Source organism: Mobula birostris, chromosome 8 (assembly GCF_030028105.1).
Source record: "Mobula birostris isolate sMobBir1 chromosome 8, sMobBir1.hap1, whole genome shotgun sequence".
NCBI lineage: Eukaryota > Metazoa > Chordata > Chondrichthyes > Myliobatiformes > Myliobatidae > Mobula > Mobula birostris.
The window spans coordinates 86,168,528-86,185,824 of record NC_092377.1 but is presented as its reverse complement, the minus strand read 5'-3'; the positions used below and the strand labels follow the sequence as shown (position 1 = coordinate 86,185,824).

General features: G+C 41.2%; 1 protein-coding gene across 14 annotated transcripts in view; it reads right to left on the bottom strand.

The window, feature by feature from the left end:
* ralgapa2 (Ral GTPase activating protein catalytic subunit alpha 2) overlaps window positions 1-17,297 on the bottom strand; it is a 560,288-nt gene that overhangs the window by 446,334 nt on the left and 96,657 nt on the right. For all 14 annotated transcript variants that reach the window (XR_011886861.1, XR_011886862.1, XR_011886864.1 and 11 more), the window contains exon 2: window positions 11,173-11,283. Coding sequence is in view for 10 of the 14 variants with exons in the window: in XM_072265566.1 (XP_072121667.1) it covers window positions 11,173-11,283 (111 nt within the window). In the remaining 4 variants the exon portion in view is untranslated. The remainder of the gene's footprint in view (window positions 1-11,172; window positions 11,284-17,297) is intronic.

Sequence of the window (17,297 nt, the reverse complement as noted above, 5' to 3'; positions counted from 1 at the left end):
TTTAAATTGACAAAATTATACAATGGGTTAGAAATGGTGAAAATAGTGGATGCATTAGTGATAATTTTTCAAAACTCTTTAGATTCTGAACTAGTTCCTGAGGATTGGAGGGTGGCTAATGTAACCCCGCTTTTTAAAAAAGGAGGGAGAGAGAAACTGAGAAATTATAGACCGGTTAGCCTAACATTGGTGGTGGGGAAAATGCTAGAATCAGTTATCAAAGATGTGATAACAGCACATTTGGAAAGCGGTGAAATCATCGGACAAAGTCAGCATGGATTTGTGAAAGGAAAATCATGTCTGACGAATCTCATAGAATTTTTTGAGGATGTAACTAGTAGAGTGGATAGAGTGGAATTTTTGACGATGTAACTAGAAGAGAACCAGTGGACATGGTATATTTGGATTTTCAAAAGGCTTTTGACAAGGTCCCACACAGGAGATTAGTGTGCAAACTTAAAGCACACGGTATTGGGGGTATGGTATTGATGTGGATAGAGAATTGGTTGGCAGACAGGAAGCAAAGAGTGGGAATAAACAGGACCTTTTCAGAATGGCAGGCAGTGACTAGTGGGGTACCGCAAGGCTCAGTGCTGGGACTTCAGTTGTTTTCAATATATATTAATGACTTAGACGAGGGAATTAAATGCAGCATCTCCAAATTTGCAGATGACACAAAGCTGAGCTGCAGTGTTAGCTGTGAGAAGGATGCTAAAAGGATGCAGGATGACTTGGATAGGTTGGGTGAGTGGGCAAATTCATGGCAGATGCAATTTAATGTGGATAAATGTGTGGTTATCCACTTTGGTGGCAAAAACTGGAAAACAGATTATTATCTGAATGGTGGCCGATTAGGAAAAGGGGAGGTGCAATGAGACCTGGGTGTCATTGTACACCAGTCATTGAAAGTGGGCATGCAGGTACAGCAGGCGGTGAAAAAGGCGAATGGTATGCTGGCATTCATAGCAAGAGGATTCAAGTACAAGAGCAGGGAGGTACTACTGCAGTTGTACAAGGCCTTGGTGAGACCACACCTGGAGTATTGTGTGCAGTTTTGGCCCCCTAATCTGAGGAAAGACATTCTTGCCATAGATGGAGTACAAAGAAGGTTCACCAGATTGATTTCTGGGATGGCAGGACTTTCATATGATGAAAGACTGGATTAACTAGGCTTATACTCGCTGGAATTTAGAAGATTGAGGGGGGGTCTTACTGAAACGTATAAAATTCTAAAGGGATTGGACAGGCTAGATGCAGGAAGATTGTTCCCGATGTTGGGGAAGTCCATTACGACGAGTCACAGTTTAAGGATAAAGGGGAAGCCTTTTAGGACCGAGATGAGGAAAAACCTCTTCACACAGAGAGTGGTGAATCTGTGGAATTCTGTGCCACAGGAAATAGTTGAGGCCAGTTCATTGGCTATATTTAAGAGGGAGTTAGATATGGCCCTTGTGGCTAAAGGGATCAGGGGGTATGGAGAGAAGGCAGGTACAGGGTCCTGAGTTGGATGATCAGCCATTATCTTACTGAATGGCAGTGCAGGCTCGAAGGGCCAAATGGCCTACTCCTGCACCTATTTTCTATATTTCTATGTTTCTAAAACATGTACTGTGAAGGCAAATATGAATGAGAGCGCAAAATCACAAACTTTGAACTACGCACAAAGGAAACCTAGAGTTCTTAATCTGAAAGATTGTTTTTGCTAGTCCACTGAACTTTAGTACAGAGCTCAAAATATTTTAGTATGTTTGAAGATAGAAAAATAGATAAACTAAGCTGAGATCCTGATCAATAAGCTTGAATTGCTGCATAGACTTTTTTTTGTCTCAAGTAGCAAAGAATTACAAGGTTTGGAATGAAACAAGGGAATATGCAAAGCAAAGACACTAAAGGTTATGGATGAAAGTAAAAGACTTAATTCCTTGCAATTTCAGAAGGATGAAGACAAAAGAGATAAGCATATTTGGGTACCTAAATTGCAACTCAATCCAGTGAAGCAAATACATTAAAATAATGGCTTGAATTTTGTTTTTAATTTTGCTTTAATTTGAGGACTTTACTGTTTATAGAGTCAGTACAATACAAAACAGATACAGAACCTTCAGCCCAAAATATAAGCTATGGTGCTCACCCAACCCATACCAATTTCCTGTGTTCTGCTCATACTGGGTGTCTTTTAAATTTTTCCTCTTTCACCCTAAACCTACGCCCTCTAGTTTTGGACAGCTCTACCCCAGAAAAGGGACTATTACCATCCACCTCAGCTCATAATTTTAAACATTTTTATACAGTCGTTCCTCATTCTCCTACGTTCCGAGGAATAAAGACTTAGCCTGGCCAACCTCTTCCTGTAACCCAAACCTTGACAAATAAAAGGCATTTGCAGTTAGAGAGAAAACATAAAGCAAATAGAGTTTTTAAATTTACTATTAAGTAATAACAAGAAATAATACTTTGCAGTACCCACATTATTACTAATGCTTGTACGACCCCACACCTCCCCTCCATTGTCCCAGTAACATGAATGATCAGTCCATTCTATTACTGTCCAAAAACAGATGTATTGATCAGTGATTTAAATACAATTTAAGATCTGCAATCTTAAAGTAAACCGTATAGTTGACATTATATGACATTACCAGATACAGTTCTATCAGTGTGAAAGATGGATTTTTTGAAGTAGGCCTTTGGATTGTTTTTAAATAAAATTTTTAAGAAAGCAGAACATCTCAAATGTTGAGATGTCCTGCTGAATCTGCCAGACTGGCTGCGAAGTTATATTTTAAAAGCATGTCGCAACACAAATATTTAAACTTCTGAACAACGACCCAGTTGAAATTAGCAAGTGAGAATGCCTTTGTGATTTCTCAAAACATCTACAGAGCTGCTTACATAACAAGAGTAAAGGATTACATTGACTTAGGTTAAACATTTCTAAAGGTCAGTTCATTCCTTGGGTTATTAAATTACTCAAATGCTAAATGAGCAAAATGTTTCTCTATCATATTTTTTCTGTTCATAAACACGAGAAAATCTGCAGATGCAGGAAATTCAAGCAACACACATCAAAGTTGCTGGTGAACGCAGCAGGCCAGGCAGCATCTCTAGGAAGAGGTACAATCAACGCTTCGGGCTGAGACCCTTCGTCAGGACTAACTGAAAGAAGAGCTAGTAAGAGATTTGAAAGTGGGAGGGGGAGGGGGAGATCCAAAATGATAGGAGAAGACAGGAGGAGGAGGGATGGAGCAAAGAGCTGGACAGGTGATTGGCAAAAGGGATATGAGAGGATCATGGAACAGGAGGCCCAGAGAGAAAGAAAAGGGGGGGGGGAACCCAGAGGATGGGCAAGGGGTATAGTGAGAGGGACAGAGGGAGAAAAAGGAGAGAGAGAAAAAGAATATGTGTATATAAATAAATAACAGATGGGGTACAAGGGGGAGGTGGGACATTAGCGGAAGTTTGAGAAGTCAATGTTCATGCCATCAGGTTGGAGGCTACCCAGACGGAATATAAGGTGTTGTTCCTCTAACCTGAGTGTGGCTTCATCTTTACAGTAGAGGAGGCCGTGGATAGACATATCAGAATGGGAATGGGACATAGAATTAAAATGTGTGGCCTCTGGGAGATCTTGCTTTCTCTGGCAGACAGAGCGTAGGTGTTCAAAGAAACAGTCTCCCAGTCTGCGCTGGGTCTCGCCAATATATAGAAGGCCACATCGGGAGCACTGGACGCAGTATATCACCCCAGCCGACTCACAGGTGAAGTGTCGCCTCACCTGGAAGAACTGTCTGGGGCCCTGAATGGTGGTAAGGGAGGAAGTGTAAGGGCATGTTCCCCTTATGAGGATAAGTGCCAGGAGGGAGATCGGTGGGGAGGAATGGGGGGGGGAACGAATAGACAAGGGAGTCGCATAGGGAGCGATCCCTGCGGAAAGCGGGGGGGGAGGAGGGAAAGATGTGCTTAGTGGCGGGATCCCATTGGAGGTGGCAGAATTTACGGAGAATAGTATGTAGGACCCAGAGGCCGGTGGGGTGGTAGGTGAGGACAAGGGGAACCCTATTCCTAGTGGGGTGGTGGGAGGATGGAGTGAGAGCAGATATGCGTGAAATGGGGGAGATGCGTTTGAGAGCAGAGTTGATGGTGGAGGAAGGGAAACCCCTTTCTTTAAAAAAGGAGGAAATCTCCCTCGTCCTGAAATGAAAAACTTCATCCTGAGAGCAGATGCGGCGGAGACGGAGGAATTGTGAGAAGGGGATGGCATTTTTGCAAGAGACAGGGTGAGAAGAGGAATAGTCCAGATAGCTGTGAGAGTCAGTAGGCTTATAGTAGACATCAGTAGATAAGCTGTCTGCAGAGACAGAGACAGAAAGATCTAGAAAGGGGAGGGAGATGTCCGAAATGGATCAGGTAAACTTGAGGGCAGGGTGAAAGTTCGAGGCAAAGTTAATGAAGTCAACGAGCTCAGCATGCGTGCAGGAAGCAGCACCAATGCAATCATCGATGTAGCAAAGGAAAAGTGGGGGACAGATACCAGAATAGGTTTGGAACATAGATTGTTCCAAAAAGCCAACAAAAAGGCAGGCATAGCTAGGACCCATACGAGTGCCCATAGCTACACCTTTAGTTTGGAGGAAGTGGGAGGAGCCAAAGGAGAAATTATTAAGAGTAAGGACTAATTCCGCTAGACGGAGCAGAGTGGTTGTAGAGGGGAACTGGTTAGGTCTGGAATCCAAAAAGAAGCGGAGAGCTTTGAGACCTTCCTGATGGGGGATGGAAGTATATAGGGACTGGACATCCATGGTGAAAACAAAGCGGTGGGGGCCAGGGAACTTAAAATCATCGAAAAGTTTAAGAGCGTGAGAAGTGTCACGAACATAGGTAGGAAGGGATTGAACAAGGGGGGATAAAACCGTGTTGAAGTATGCAGAAATGAGTTCGGTGGGGCAGGAGCAAGCTGAGACAATAGGTCTGCCAGGACAGGCAGGTTTTCTGTTCGTATACAGTTTTTCTCTGATGACTCTCATTATGATTTGTGACAAATCCTATTGTGCATATCCAATTAAGAACAAGGATTGTCTGCATATGCAATTCAAATGTTGAATGTAGTACATTTTTGCAAATGTCAATGTACCATATTACCACCAGTAATACTAGACTTAACAACATCTATTCCAAAATTTGGAGAGCCAGGAGGTCCTTTGCAAGTAGGAATAAAATGAATCTCAATGCATTCTATACATAAATTAAGAGCGAGAGAATAACTAGGGAGAGGGTAGCACCACTGAGGGATAAAGGAGGGAGTATCTAATTGGAGGCAGAGGATATAGGTGAGATGAAATAGAAAATAAACAAGTATGTTATCTTGGTATTTACCAAGGGGAAGGGCACGAAGGACAGTGGAATAAATAAAGTGATAGTGTTGGGTCTCTTAAAGAACATTAAGATGTAAAGTCCTCAGAGCCTGATGGGATGTGCCCCTGGTTATTCAGAGAGTCAAGAGGTGAGATTGTTGCACTTCAGCCAAACCTTTGTGTTCTCTCAAGTCACGGTCAAGGTCCCAGAGGAATGATAATTAGCTAATGCTGTTCTGCTGTTTAAGAGGAGAAATGGAGATAAATATGGAAACTACAGGCCCATGAGTCTCATGCCAATTGCAAGAAAGCTACTGGAAAGGACTTGTTGGAATAGGACTTATGCAACCATGGACTAATTAGGGACAGGCTTTGTGCAGGGCAAGTCGTGGCTTACAAACCTGAATTCTTCCAAGGAAGTGGTGAATGTGACAATGAGGGTAGAGATGTGGATTTTGACAACATGGATTTTAATAGTGTTTGACAAAGCCCTACATGGAAAGCTCAGGCACAATATAAAAATGCATAGGATCCATGGAGACTTAGCTGTTTGGATTCAGGATTGGATTGTCCATAGAAGATATCCACAGAAACATGGAAGACAAGCCAGTCTACTGGTACAATTGAAATGCAGTACTAGAGGACATCAGGGACTAGTATGTATTTTGCTTCACAGAATCAAGACTAACGCCTGCAAACACAGCATTGCAGCCCAATGTCTTTAGCATTCTCTATAAAGACAGCACAGCTCAGTCTTTTAAAACTAGAGGAAGTGGAGAATAATTTATGATTAACTCATAGTGGTGCACAGTCATGGTGGTTCAGTCTCAATCATGCTCATCCAACCCGGAGCATCCACGAGTTAAATGTTGTCCACTTTATCAGTCAAGGGAGTTTTCCACCATTATCCTTATACTGTACATTCTTCCTCAGGCCAGGAAGGCATTAGGAGACTCTAGCACTGTATCAGTAGAAACAAAACAACACAATTGGATGCCTTCCCTATCATTGCAAGGGATTTCAACAAGGCCAACTTGAAGAGGTCTCTGAACAGCTACCGCCAACATATAACCTGTAGAACCGGAGATGCCAACACAATTGACCACAGTTATAGCACCATCAAGAACACTTACCATGCCATCCCATGCCCATACTTTGGAATGTCTGATCACCTGACTGTACTTCTACTCCTGGAATAAAGGCAAAGACTAAAGACCGCCACACCAGTGGTGAGAACCAAGAAGGCATGGTCAAGGAAGGCAGAGGAGTGTTTACAGGACTGCTTTGAATTGCTGGACCGGACAATATTCAGGGATTTATCTTTAAATCTGAATGAATACTTCACAGTTGTTACTAATTTCATCAAAACTTCTGCCAATGAGTTCATGTCTTCAAGAACATACCAGTACACCCAAACCAAGAGCCATGGATGAACCAGGAGATTCGTGGTCTGCTGAGGGCTAGATCTGTGGCATTCGAGACTGATGATCAGAATTATACAAGAAGTCCAGGTACGATGCACAGAAAGCTAACTTACGAGCAAAAAAAACAATTCTGATTGGAGTTAGAGATGGAATTGGATGCATGTTATCTGCAGGCCATTCCTTTCTACAAAGCAAAACCTAACATTATGAGTGGCATTGATGCTTCACTCCGAGATCAGCTAAATGGCTTTTGTGCACATTTTGAAAGGGAGAATAAAACTACAGCTGTGCGAATCGCTAGAACATCTGGTGATTCTGTAATCTGTGTTTCAGAGTCCGATGTCAGATCACCTTTCAGAAGGGTGAAGTCTCGAAAGGCATCAAGGCTGATGGTGTACCTGGTAGGGCAATGAAAACCTGAGGCAGCCAACTATTGAGAGTGTTGAAGGACATCTTCAATCTCTCAGTGCTGCAGTCAGAGGTTCCCAGCTTTGAAGTGCTTTGAGAGGTTGGTCATGGTCAGAATCAACTCCTGTCTAATAAAGGACCTGGACCCACTAAAATGTGCCCATCACCACAAAAGGTCTACAGCAGATGCAATCTCACTGGCTTTCTACTCACCCTTGGGTCAATTCAACAATAATACCTATTGTCAGGCTGCTGTTGATTGATTAGAGCTCAGTGTTCACGACAATCATACCCTCAATTCTAATTAACAGGTTCCAAAACCTGGGCCTCTGTACCTCACTCTGCAACTGGATCTTTGACCTCCTGACCAGGAGCGCACAGTTTGTGCAGATCGTAAATAACATCCCCCTCAAACACCATCTATAAATTTACCGATAACACAGCTATTGTTGATGGAATTTCAGATGCAGATGCAGGTACAGGAATGAAATAGAACACCTAGTTGTCTGGTGTCGCAACAACAACCTCGCACTCAACGTCAGTGAGACCAAGGAAATGATTGGGAACACACACCGGTCTCATGGAGGGATCAGCAGTGCAAAGGGTGAGCAGTTTCAACTTCCTGCGTGTCAACATCTCTGAAGATCTACTGTGGCCCAACATATTGATGCAATTTCAAAGAAAGCACAACAGCAGCCATATTTCATTAAGAGTTTGAGGAGACATGGTATGTCATCAGGACTCTAGCAAATTTCTACAGATGCACCTTGGAGAGCATTCTAACTAGTTGCATCCCAGTCTGGTAGGAGGTGCCACGGCACAGGATTGAAAAAAAGATGCAGAAAGTTGTACATTCAGCCAGCTCCATCCTGGCCACTGGCCTTACGAATATCAAAGACCCCTTCAAAGTGTGTTGCCTCAAAAAGGAGGCATTCATCAGTAAGAATGAGATTCTGGAACCATGATTTGCAATTTGAGGATTGCTTGGTTGTTTCAGTGTTCTGCAGTTTCTGAGAGAATTCCAGGAGGTAGAGGGAGTGTGTGTAAACCTCATGGTGAGAAGTCTGTGGGACGGGACACAAGCTGACGCTTAACTCCATTTCGCCAATCAAAGCAAAGAAGGAGATTGAAATATTGAAACGAATGTGGGAAGTGAGCGCCTACTGCCTGTCTTTTGAACGCTCATGTGATCACTCTGCTACCGGAAAGGGAAGACTGCCTTTTGATCACTGGTGGGGATCGCTCTGCTGACGGAGAGGGTGGCCTGCCACTGTGTCCAGAAAATGTTACCCAGGTTTTCTGTGTTTTCGATATGGACATGGACTACAGAGCTGCTTTCATTCTCATGGTTTTTTAATATTATGTTTTTCGCCCACTCTTTCTCATATTTTTGTGTATGGGGAAGAGGTATTTGTTGGGGGGGGGGGGTTGATGTGCTTATTCCATTTTTGTTAGCTTTTTATGCAAGGAGGAGGGATTTGGAGGTTGATGATCGTGCTGCCGTTCTTTTGTTTCTTCTCCATGGCTATCTGGAGAAGAAGAATTTTAGAGTTGCATACCTTGATAATAAATTAACCTTTGAACTTTGAATATAGGCTGCTGAGCCTGACATCAATAGTGGTAAAGTTACTGGGAAATATTCTAAGGGACTGATATATGAGTATTTATGTAGAAGTGGACTGACTAAGGATAGTCAGCATGGTTCCATGCATTGTAGGTTGTATCTAACCAATCTTAGAGTTTTTCGAGGAAGTTCCCAGGAAAGGTGATGAAGGCAAGGATGTTGTCTACATGGAATTTAGCAAGGTATTTGACAAGGTCCCACATGAGAGATTGGTCAGGAAGGTTCAGTCACTTGGCATTCAAAATGAGGTAGTAAATTACACTGGCTTTGTGGGAGAAGCCAGAGAGTGGTAGTGGATGGTTACCACTCTGACTGGAGGTCTGTGACTAGTGGAGTGCTGCAGGGATTGGTGCTGAGTCCACTGCTGTATGTCATCTATATTAACGATCTGGTTAACTGGATTACCAAGATTGGGGGTGGAGTGGACAGCGAGGAAGACTATCATGGCTTGCAGCAGGATCTGTACCAGCTGGAAAAATGGACAGAAATATGGCAAATGGAATTTAATGCAGTCAAGTGCAAGGTTTTGCACTTTGGCAGGACCAGCCAGTATGTTTTACACAGTGAACGGTAAGGCACTGAGGAGTATGGTCAAACAAAGGGATCTGGGAATACAGGTTCATAATTCATTGGAAATGGAATCATAGGTTGATAGGATCATAAGATATCTTCAGGCACATTGGCCTTTATAAATCAAAGTACTGAGTACAGGAGATGTTGAAGTTGTATTAGACAGAGGTGAGGGCTGATTTGAAATATTGTGTGCAGTTTTGGTCATCTACCTACAGGAAAGATGTAAATAAATTTGAAAGAGTACAGAGAAAATTTGCAAGGATGTTGCTGGGTCTGGAGGACCTGAGTTATGTGAAAAAATTTATTACTTGGAATGTAGAAGACTGAGAGGAGATTTGATAGAGATATACAAAATTATGAGGGGTGTAGACAGGGTAAATGCAAGCAGGCTTTTTCCACTGAGGTTGAGTCGGACTACAACTAGAGATCATGGGTTAAGGGTCAAAGATGAAAAGTTTAAGAGGAACATAAAGGGAAACTTCTGCACTCAGAGGGTTGTGAGAGTGTGGAATGAGCTGCCAGCACACGTCGTACACTTGAGTTAGATATCAACATTTAAGAGAAGTTTGGATAGGTACATGGATAGCAGGGGTATCGAAGGCTATGGTCCAGGTGCAGGTCAATGGGAACAAGCATTATAAATAACTCAGCACAGACTAGATGGGCCAAAGGGTCCAGTTCTGTATTGTACCTTTCTATAACTATTGCAGGCCAGAGAGCCTGTTCCTGTGATGTATTGTTCTCTGTTCCATCAACAACCACAACTTAAATAATACTCAAGGAAATAGCAGCTTTTGAGTATTTCCGCCCAGAAAAGTGAATGCCGTTAATAAAAATAGCATCACAAAATGATTGACCACTTCTGCTGTTACTCTGCCAAATGGATTTCCAAGGCTAGGTATGGAACAGCAACATTTGTACATCAAGGCTTAACATTCCTCCACAGTTTAAATGGGAAAGATGCTTGTACAGGGAACTTTTTGTTTAGTAAATTGGCTCAGAATTTGTTTGACTGGAACACCTTGTGCATTTGTTATGAATTTCCCTGCACACTTAAGTACAAAAATTGTGACCTTTTAAGTTGTAGAGGATGGCATCTGGAACCAAGGGTAGTAACAACACTGCTTACATAATATGTTTTCAGGATAAATCAAGCACATGGAATAAAAACAAAATAATTAGGATGAATAAAATAGTCCACTTTAAAATTGTAAAGATCTTACAACAAATAGCAAGAATGAATCATGTGGACCTATATTATTAATAATTCTCATATTTTCAGAGTTATCTCTGCCGTAAATTGCAAGATATAACTTGCTATAAAAGGTATAATGGATAATTAATATTCAAATACAGCAAGCATTTAAATGTGATAAATGTTTTAAAGGCCATATGCTAATTGAATGAAGAAACAGTTAAGCATTAGGAAGCTTTGGAGATTCTCAACTTGTAGCCTGTCTTTAAATCACTTAATTGACATTATACAAAATTAGTATGTTGCTTTTATTTCCTCACACAAATTCCAAAACTAGTATACTCCCTCAGACCAAACAAAATCTTAAAATATCTGAAGAGCAGCAGAGACAAAAATCTCACAACCAGTTCAGTGAGCTGTCAATGCAGTAAGATGTGTAAATATCTTAACTATTCAAACCACTACAAAATAAGAAACAATGCAAATATCAATCAACATTCTAAAAGTTGTTAAAAACTGAAAATTACTTGAGAGTTTAGTTCAAAACTTTAATGGAAACATAAGTCATAAAAGTATGTTTATCATTTAAAAAATTACCTTTTTGTTTTAAGCTACTTTCCAGTGTGAACAGGTTTTCGAAGAATATAAAATAAATCTGAGAGTAGTTGGTTTCAAAGAATTGCTTCAGTTCACTTCTTTCCAAAGTATCTGAAATATTAAAAGAATACTTACTATTACATATTGTCATAGAGCACTACAGCACAGAAACAGATCTTTTGGCCCATTTAGTCATACTAAACTATTATTCTGCTAAGTCCTATCAACCTGCATCTAGACCAGGGGTTTCCAACCTGGGGTTCACGGACCCCTTGCTTAATGGTACTGGTTCATGGCATAAAAAAAGGTTGGGAACCTCTGACTAGACCACAGCCCTCCATATACCTTTCATCCCCGTATTTATCAAAACTTCTTGTAAATGTTAAAATCCAATCTGTATCCCCTCTTCTGCTGGCAGCTCATTCTACTCTTTCTGAGTGAAAAGATCCCCCTTACGATCCCCTTATACATTTTACCTTTAGTGCTAATCTTACCCAACATACAAACAAAACCAAAAAAAATCAATTTAACACAAATATAAGAAGTTCAAGTTTTGGTATATCCATTTGGCTAATACATCAATTTCCGGTATTTAAATCCCTAAATTATGTATATTGGACTTCTGAAAAGGCAAAGAAAAAAAAATCTGAAAAACATTCACAGTCATCCCACCTCTCCCGGAAGTTCCGGGAGTTTCCCGCATATTAATAGTGGCTCCCTGATGCCCGCAATTTATATACAATGTCCCGGAAATCAATTTTTTTGAGAGCGAGCGAGCGAGAGCGTGAGAGAGCGAGCAAGCAAGCGTGAGAGAAAGAGAGAGAGAGCGCACCACAGCAGAGTGTTCCAAAAAAGAAAATATAAAACGTATGTCACCCCAGACTACATTAAAGTGTACGCCTGCCTAATAGGGGTCAAAAATAATGACAGTGTTGCTCAGTGCACTTTTTGCAACAGTGACTTTTCTATTGCCCATGGTGGGTTAAGACTGTAAAAGACATGTTGAGATGAGTTTAACAGGTGTCATTCATTCATTAGCATAACTAACGTTATTCAAACTAGCTGGCTAGCTGCTAAGGAGCTACTCTATTACAGACATCCCACCTCTCCCGGCAGTTCCGGGAGTCTCCTGCAAATTGATGATGCTACCTCCCTGAAATGAGTTTTTGCAGGGTGGGATGTCTGCATTCAGAATATTTAGTATAACCTGTAATGATTGCCTAGAATGATAACTAGCTTGCATTCCCACGTCGCACATGATTCAACCTAGGATCCTATTTCTGTTCCATCACTAGGTTTAAACTGTGGCATTCCCTACTTAACAAAATAGGAATATCTTCAGCAGAAGGACTACAATGGTTCCAGAAAGTTGTTCATCAACATTAAGGGCTATAAACATTAGCCTTGCCGTGAAGCCCAGACCTCAAAAGATCAGCTGCAAAAAATCTTACAATTCAGTATCTAAATTAACTAATTTTATGAAGACCCATCCCATCCCCAACCCCCCCCCCAATAATCTCAATATTCATCAATACTTCTGAACACATTAACATTAGTAGCATTAAATTCAACCACGGGTATTCAATCTATTCTAAATGTCTTCTTAGTCCAACAGCTGATCAATAGACATTTCAAGCAGACACAAATTACAACTTGTCTACTCTGCTTCACAGGCTTATACACAATACAAAGACGTGTGCAGCAAACGGAGGACGAAAATAGTAGGTGAAAGATTTTGATGCAATGCATAAAATGGGTTTGCATCTAGCAAACAATAAGTTGAAAATAAAGCACTGGCAATTATTAGTACAAAAATGATGTATACTATAGTACATGTTTTTACAGGGAAGGTTACAGTTACGGATAACACACAGCAGAATATTCATTGGTTGAGAAATGAGACAAAGAGTACATAGCTGTAGCTTATCAGATGGGCAATCATACTTTTAAAATTCTATATCTGTTTACCTGCAGGTTGTATTTGACCCATCAAGAATGATAATAATGCAATTACAATATCTACCTAACATAATAAATGGCAGTGATGCTTCACTACCAGACAAGCTCAATGCCTTTTATGCTTGCTATGGAAGGGAGAATAAAACTACTGCTATGAGGATCCCTGCATATGCTGGTGATATTTAACCCAATTCTGATTCTTTGATGTTGAACAGAGCTATAATGAACTATAATAGTCATCACAATTATGAATGACAATTAGCATGACCCAAGGCATAGATAAGTACGTTTGATCTGCAGTATAAAAAAGTTTAATCAAAAAACATCTATAAAGAACATTTTCAAGGAACTATCAACAATGTGCAAAATTTCAAGCCAATCTTAATTCAACATTGTCAGATTGTTCTATTTTCAAGATTGAGAAACTCATATTAATATTAAAAAAAGGCCTGTAAACAATATGGTTAAATTTCTTTGTCATATTCCCTTGCGCTTTTCTGTCCATTTCATTAATTATATATCCAAATAACACTAATTTGGGATATTCTGAGATGCATAACACTTCATAAATCACCAATGACCAAGATCCTTACCATTTACAAGCACTTTGCATGATTCGCTTAAAATCCTGGTATTGATAGAAACGTGTTACATTGGGAAGAGGAGGAGGACTGCTGGAGACAACTCTTTGCCTTTTATTTAGCTGCACATTCCACCAGCTGCCTCACCCAAGTACAATCCCTTGCCTTTGCCTCTCATTCAACATTTCAATAGCAATGTCATCGTATTGTTTCCAGACTCAGTTATTAACAACAGTGTTATTCACATTTAAATTTAAATAATGTCACTTAAATTTTCCAACCTTCAGCTTCATGCCATTGGTTTCAGTCTTCGCACTCTGATCTTTATATACATTCCACTTTCCCTTTAAATGTAAGAGCCTACTGCTTTTCACTTTCCTGGATTTCTCTCCCTCTTATTTATCCCTCTATAAAGCAATTGTGGACTTAGAACTTGCTGGTTCAATATGATATTGCACTTCATTGTTCACATGCACTACACTTTCTCTGTCACTAACACTTCATTCTGCATTCTGTTATTGTTTTACCTTCTACTACTTCAATGCACTGTTCAATGAATTGATCTGTACGAACAATATACAAGACATGCTTTTCATTGTACCTCAGTATGTGCGATAATATTCTAATTCCAATATCATTGAACTAGCAAGTTCTAAGTCCACAATTGCTTTGTAGAGACAGGTCACTGGTACTGTACAGTATTGTGCTAATCACTACGCTACCGTGCCACCCTCACTCTGAGGAACTCAAACCTCTCAGACCTCTCGTCTTCAGCACCACTGATGTTGACAGAAGCATGTGCACCACCCCTCACCCTTTCTGAAGTCAATGACCTGTCGTTTTGTTCTGCTGACGTTAAGGGAAAGGTTGTTGTTATAACACTATGTTACTATGTTCCCTAGCTCCTTCCTGTACTTCAACTCATTGTTATTTGAGATACAACCCACTATGGTGGTATCATCTGCAAACTTGCAGAACAGAGTTAAATCTGAATCTGGATATGCAGACTAAGCCATGCAAAAGTAAAAGATAAAGTTGCTCTTCATATTTTGTCCTGGTATTTGTCAGAAGTTTAGAAAATGGAAGTAACCTAGAGAAGATTTGGAATTCCATCATATCCTCTGCAGTCAACTTCACACATAGAGTACAGCACCTTCCAAAGAATGAATCCACTCAATACAGAGTTATGAATCTGATGCATTGCCAAACAGTAGAAGAGTAAATGTTACAATTTCAAATTAAAATGCTCTCCTACACACAATATCCGGTGTTTCATGCCCTCATCAATTTCCCTCCATGTTCTCTCATTAATCCTTAACCCATTCAGCTCCAAATGGCAATTCTCTGTTCTGCAAATGTATGGGGGTATTCCCACTTTTCAATAATATTGTCCATAAATAATAACATTTTGTGCATGGATGTCCCTGGGAATTACTCAAATAACCGATCAGCTATGTCATTTTAATTTTGCACGAACCAATTATTGTTTGTACCTTAATAAAAACAGCTTCTAAACCAAAGGTTTAGCCATGGGCACTTGCATGGGTCCCAGCTATACCTAGCTTTTTGGCGGCTACATGGACCTGACTATATTCCAAGTCTACACCGGTATCACTCCCCAACTCTTCCTACGCTACATCCATGATTGCATTGGTGCTGCTTCTTGCACCCATGCTGAGCACAGTGACTTCATCAACTTTGCCTCCAATTTGCACTGTGCCCTCAATTTACCTGATCCACTTTTGACACCTCCTTCTCCTTTCCTGATCACTCTGTCTCTATCCCTGGAGACAGTTTATCTACTGATGTCTTTTATAAATCCACTGATTCATCACAGCTACCTGGACTATATCTCTTCCCACCATTTCACTAGTAAAAAATGCCATCCCTTTCTCTCAGTTCCTCTGACTCAGTCACATCTGCTCTTAGGATGACATTCTTCATTCCAGAACTAATGCGATGACGTCCTTCTTCAAAGAAAGGGGCTTTCCTTCCTCCACCATTGACGCTGCCCTCACCAACATCTCTTACATTTCGTGCACATCTACCCTCATCCCATCCTCCCGCTACCCCACCAGGGAAAAGAAAGGGATCCTCATGTCCTCACTTAACACCCACTAGCCTCCATTTCCAGCACATAATTCTCCGTAACTTCCGCCATCTCCAACAGGATCCCACCACCAAGCACATCTTTCCCAGCCTCCACACTTTCCACTTTCCATAGGGATCACTCCTGACACAACTCCCTTACCCATTCATCCCTTTCTACTGATCTCCCTGCTCGTACTTATCCTTGCAAGCGCAACAAGTGCCATACCTGCCCCTACACCTCCTCCCTCACTACCATTCAGGGCCCTAAACAGTTCTTCCAGGTGAGGTGACACTTCACTTCTGTTGGGGTCATCTACTGTATTCTATGCTCCCGGTGTGGCTTCCTGTATATCAGTGAGACCTAATGTAGATTGGGAGACCACTTCGCCGAGCACCCATGCTCTTGTCTGCCAGAAAAAGTGGGACCTCCCAGTGGCCACCCATTTCAATTCTATTTCCCATTCTCATTCAGACACGCCAGTCCATGGCCTCCTCTCTACGGCTGTGATGAGGCCACACTCAGGTTGGAGGGGCAATGCCTCATATTTCATCTGGGCAGCCTTCAACCTGATGGCATGAACATCAATTTCTCTAACTGTTGATATTTGCCCTCCCCCACCTGCCCTTCACTGTTCCCCTCTCACCTTACCTCCTTGCCCGCCCATCACCTCTCTCTAGAGCTCCTCCCCCTCCCTTTTCTTCCATGCTCTTCCACCCTCTTCTGTCAGATTCCCCTTCTGCATTCCTTTATCTCTTACACCTATCAACTTCCCAGCTCTTTACTCACCCCTCCCCTGTCCCAGTTTCACCTATCACCTTCCACCTTGTATTTCTTCCTACCCTTCCCCCACCTTCTTGGTCTAACTTCATCCTTTTTTCCCAATCCAAATGAAGGGTCTCGGCCCAAAACGTCATGACTTGTTGAGTTCCTCCAGCATTTTGTGTGTGTTCCTTTTCACATAATCAAATGGCTTCATTGCCATAAAACCTGTCGACATTTTCCATTCTCAAATCTCTTTATTCTTTTCACGTCAATATCATGCAATCCTAAGTCAATTATGACATAAATAATATGACCTACACATCACACCACAATGTGCAATGAGGTAAGTTTGAGGACGTACTACCTGAAGGAATGTCATTTCAGAGTTAAGCAGTGTTAAAATATGCAATATTCAGAAATGTGAAGTAGATACAATGTCACAGTACATCTTGCAAAGACACTATCATTGCAACAATGAATGATATATGGAAAAGTTATGGCCAGTGAGTTTTCAGCTCCCATGGGATAACTAATCTGAAAAAAAAAATCTCTAAGATGTTGTTAAATAAGGCTGGATTTGATGTAGTAGGTTTGACGTGGAAATTAAAAATTGCCTATCAAAGGTTTCAAAATAAGAATTTTCTGCTTGGCCAACAGGAGCCACAAAGGGAGCAAGAAGCCACCAACATAAAGTTAGCACCACTTAAGATATCTTTGGTATCAATTCAGAG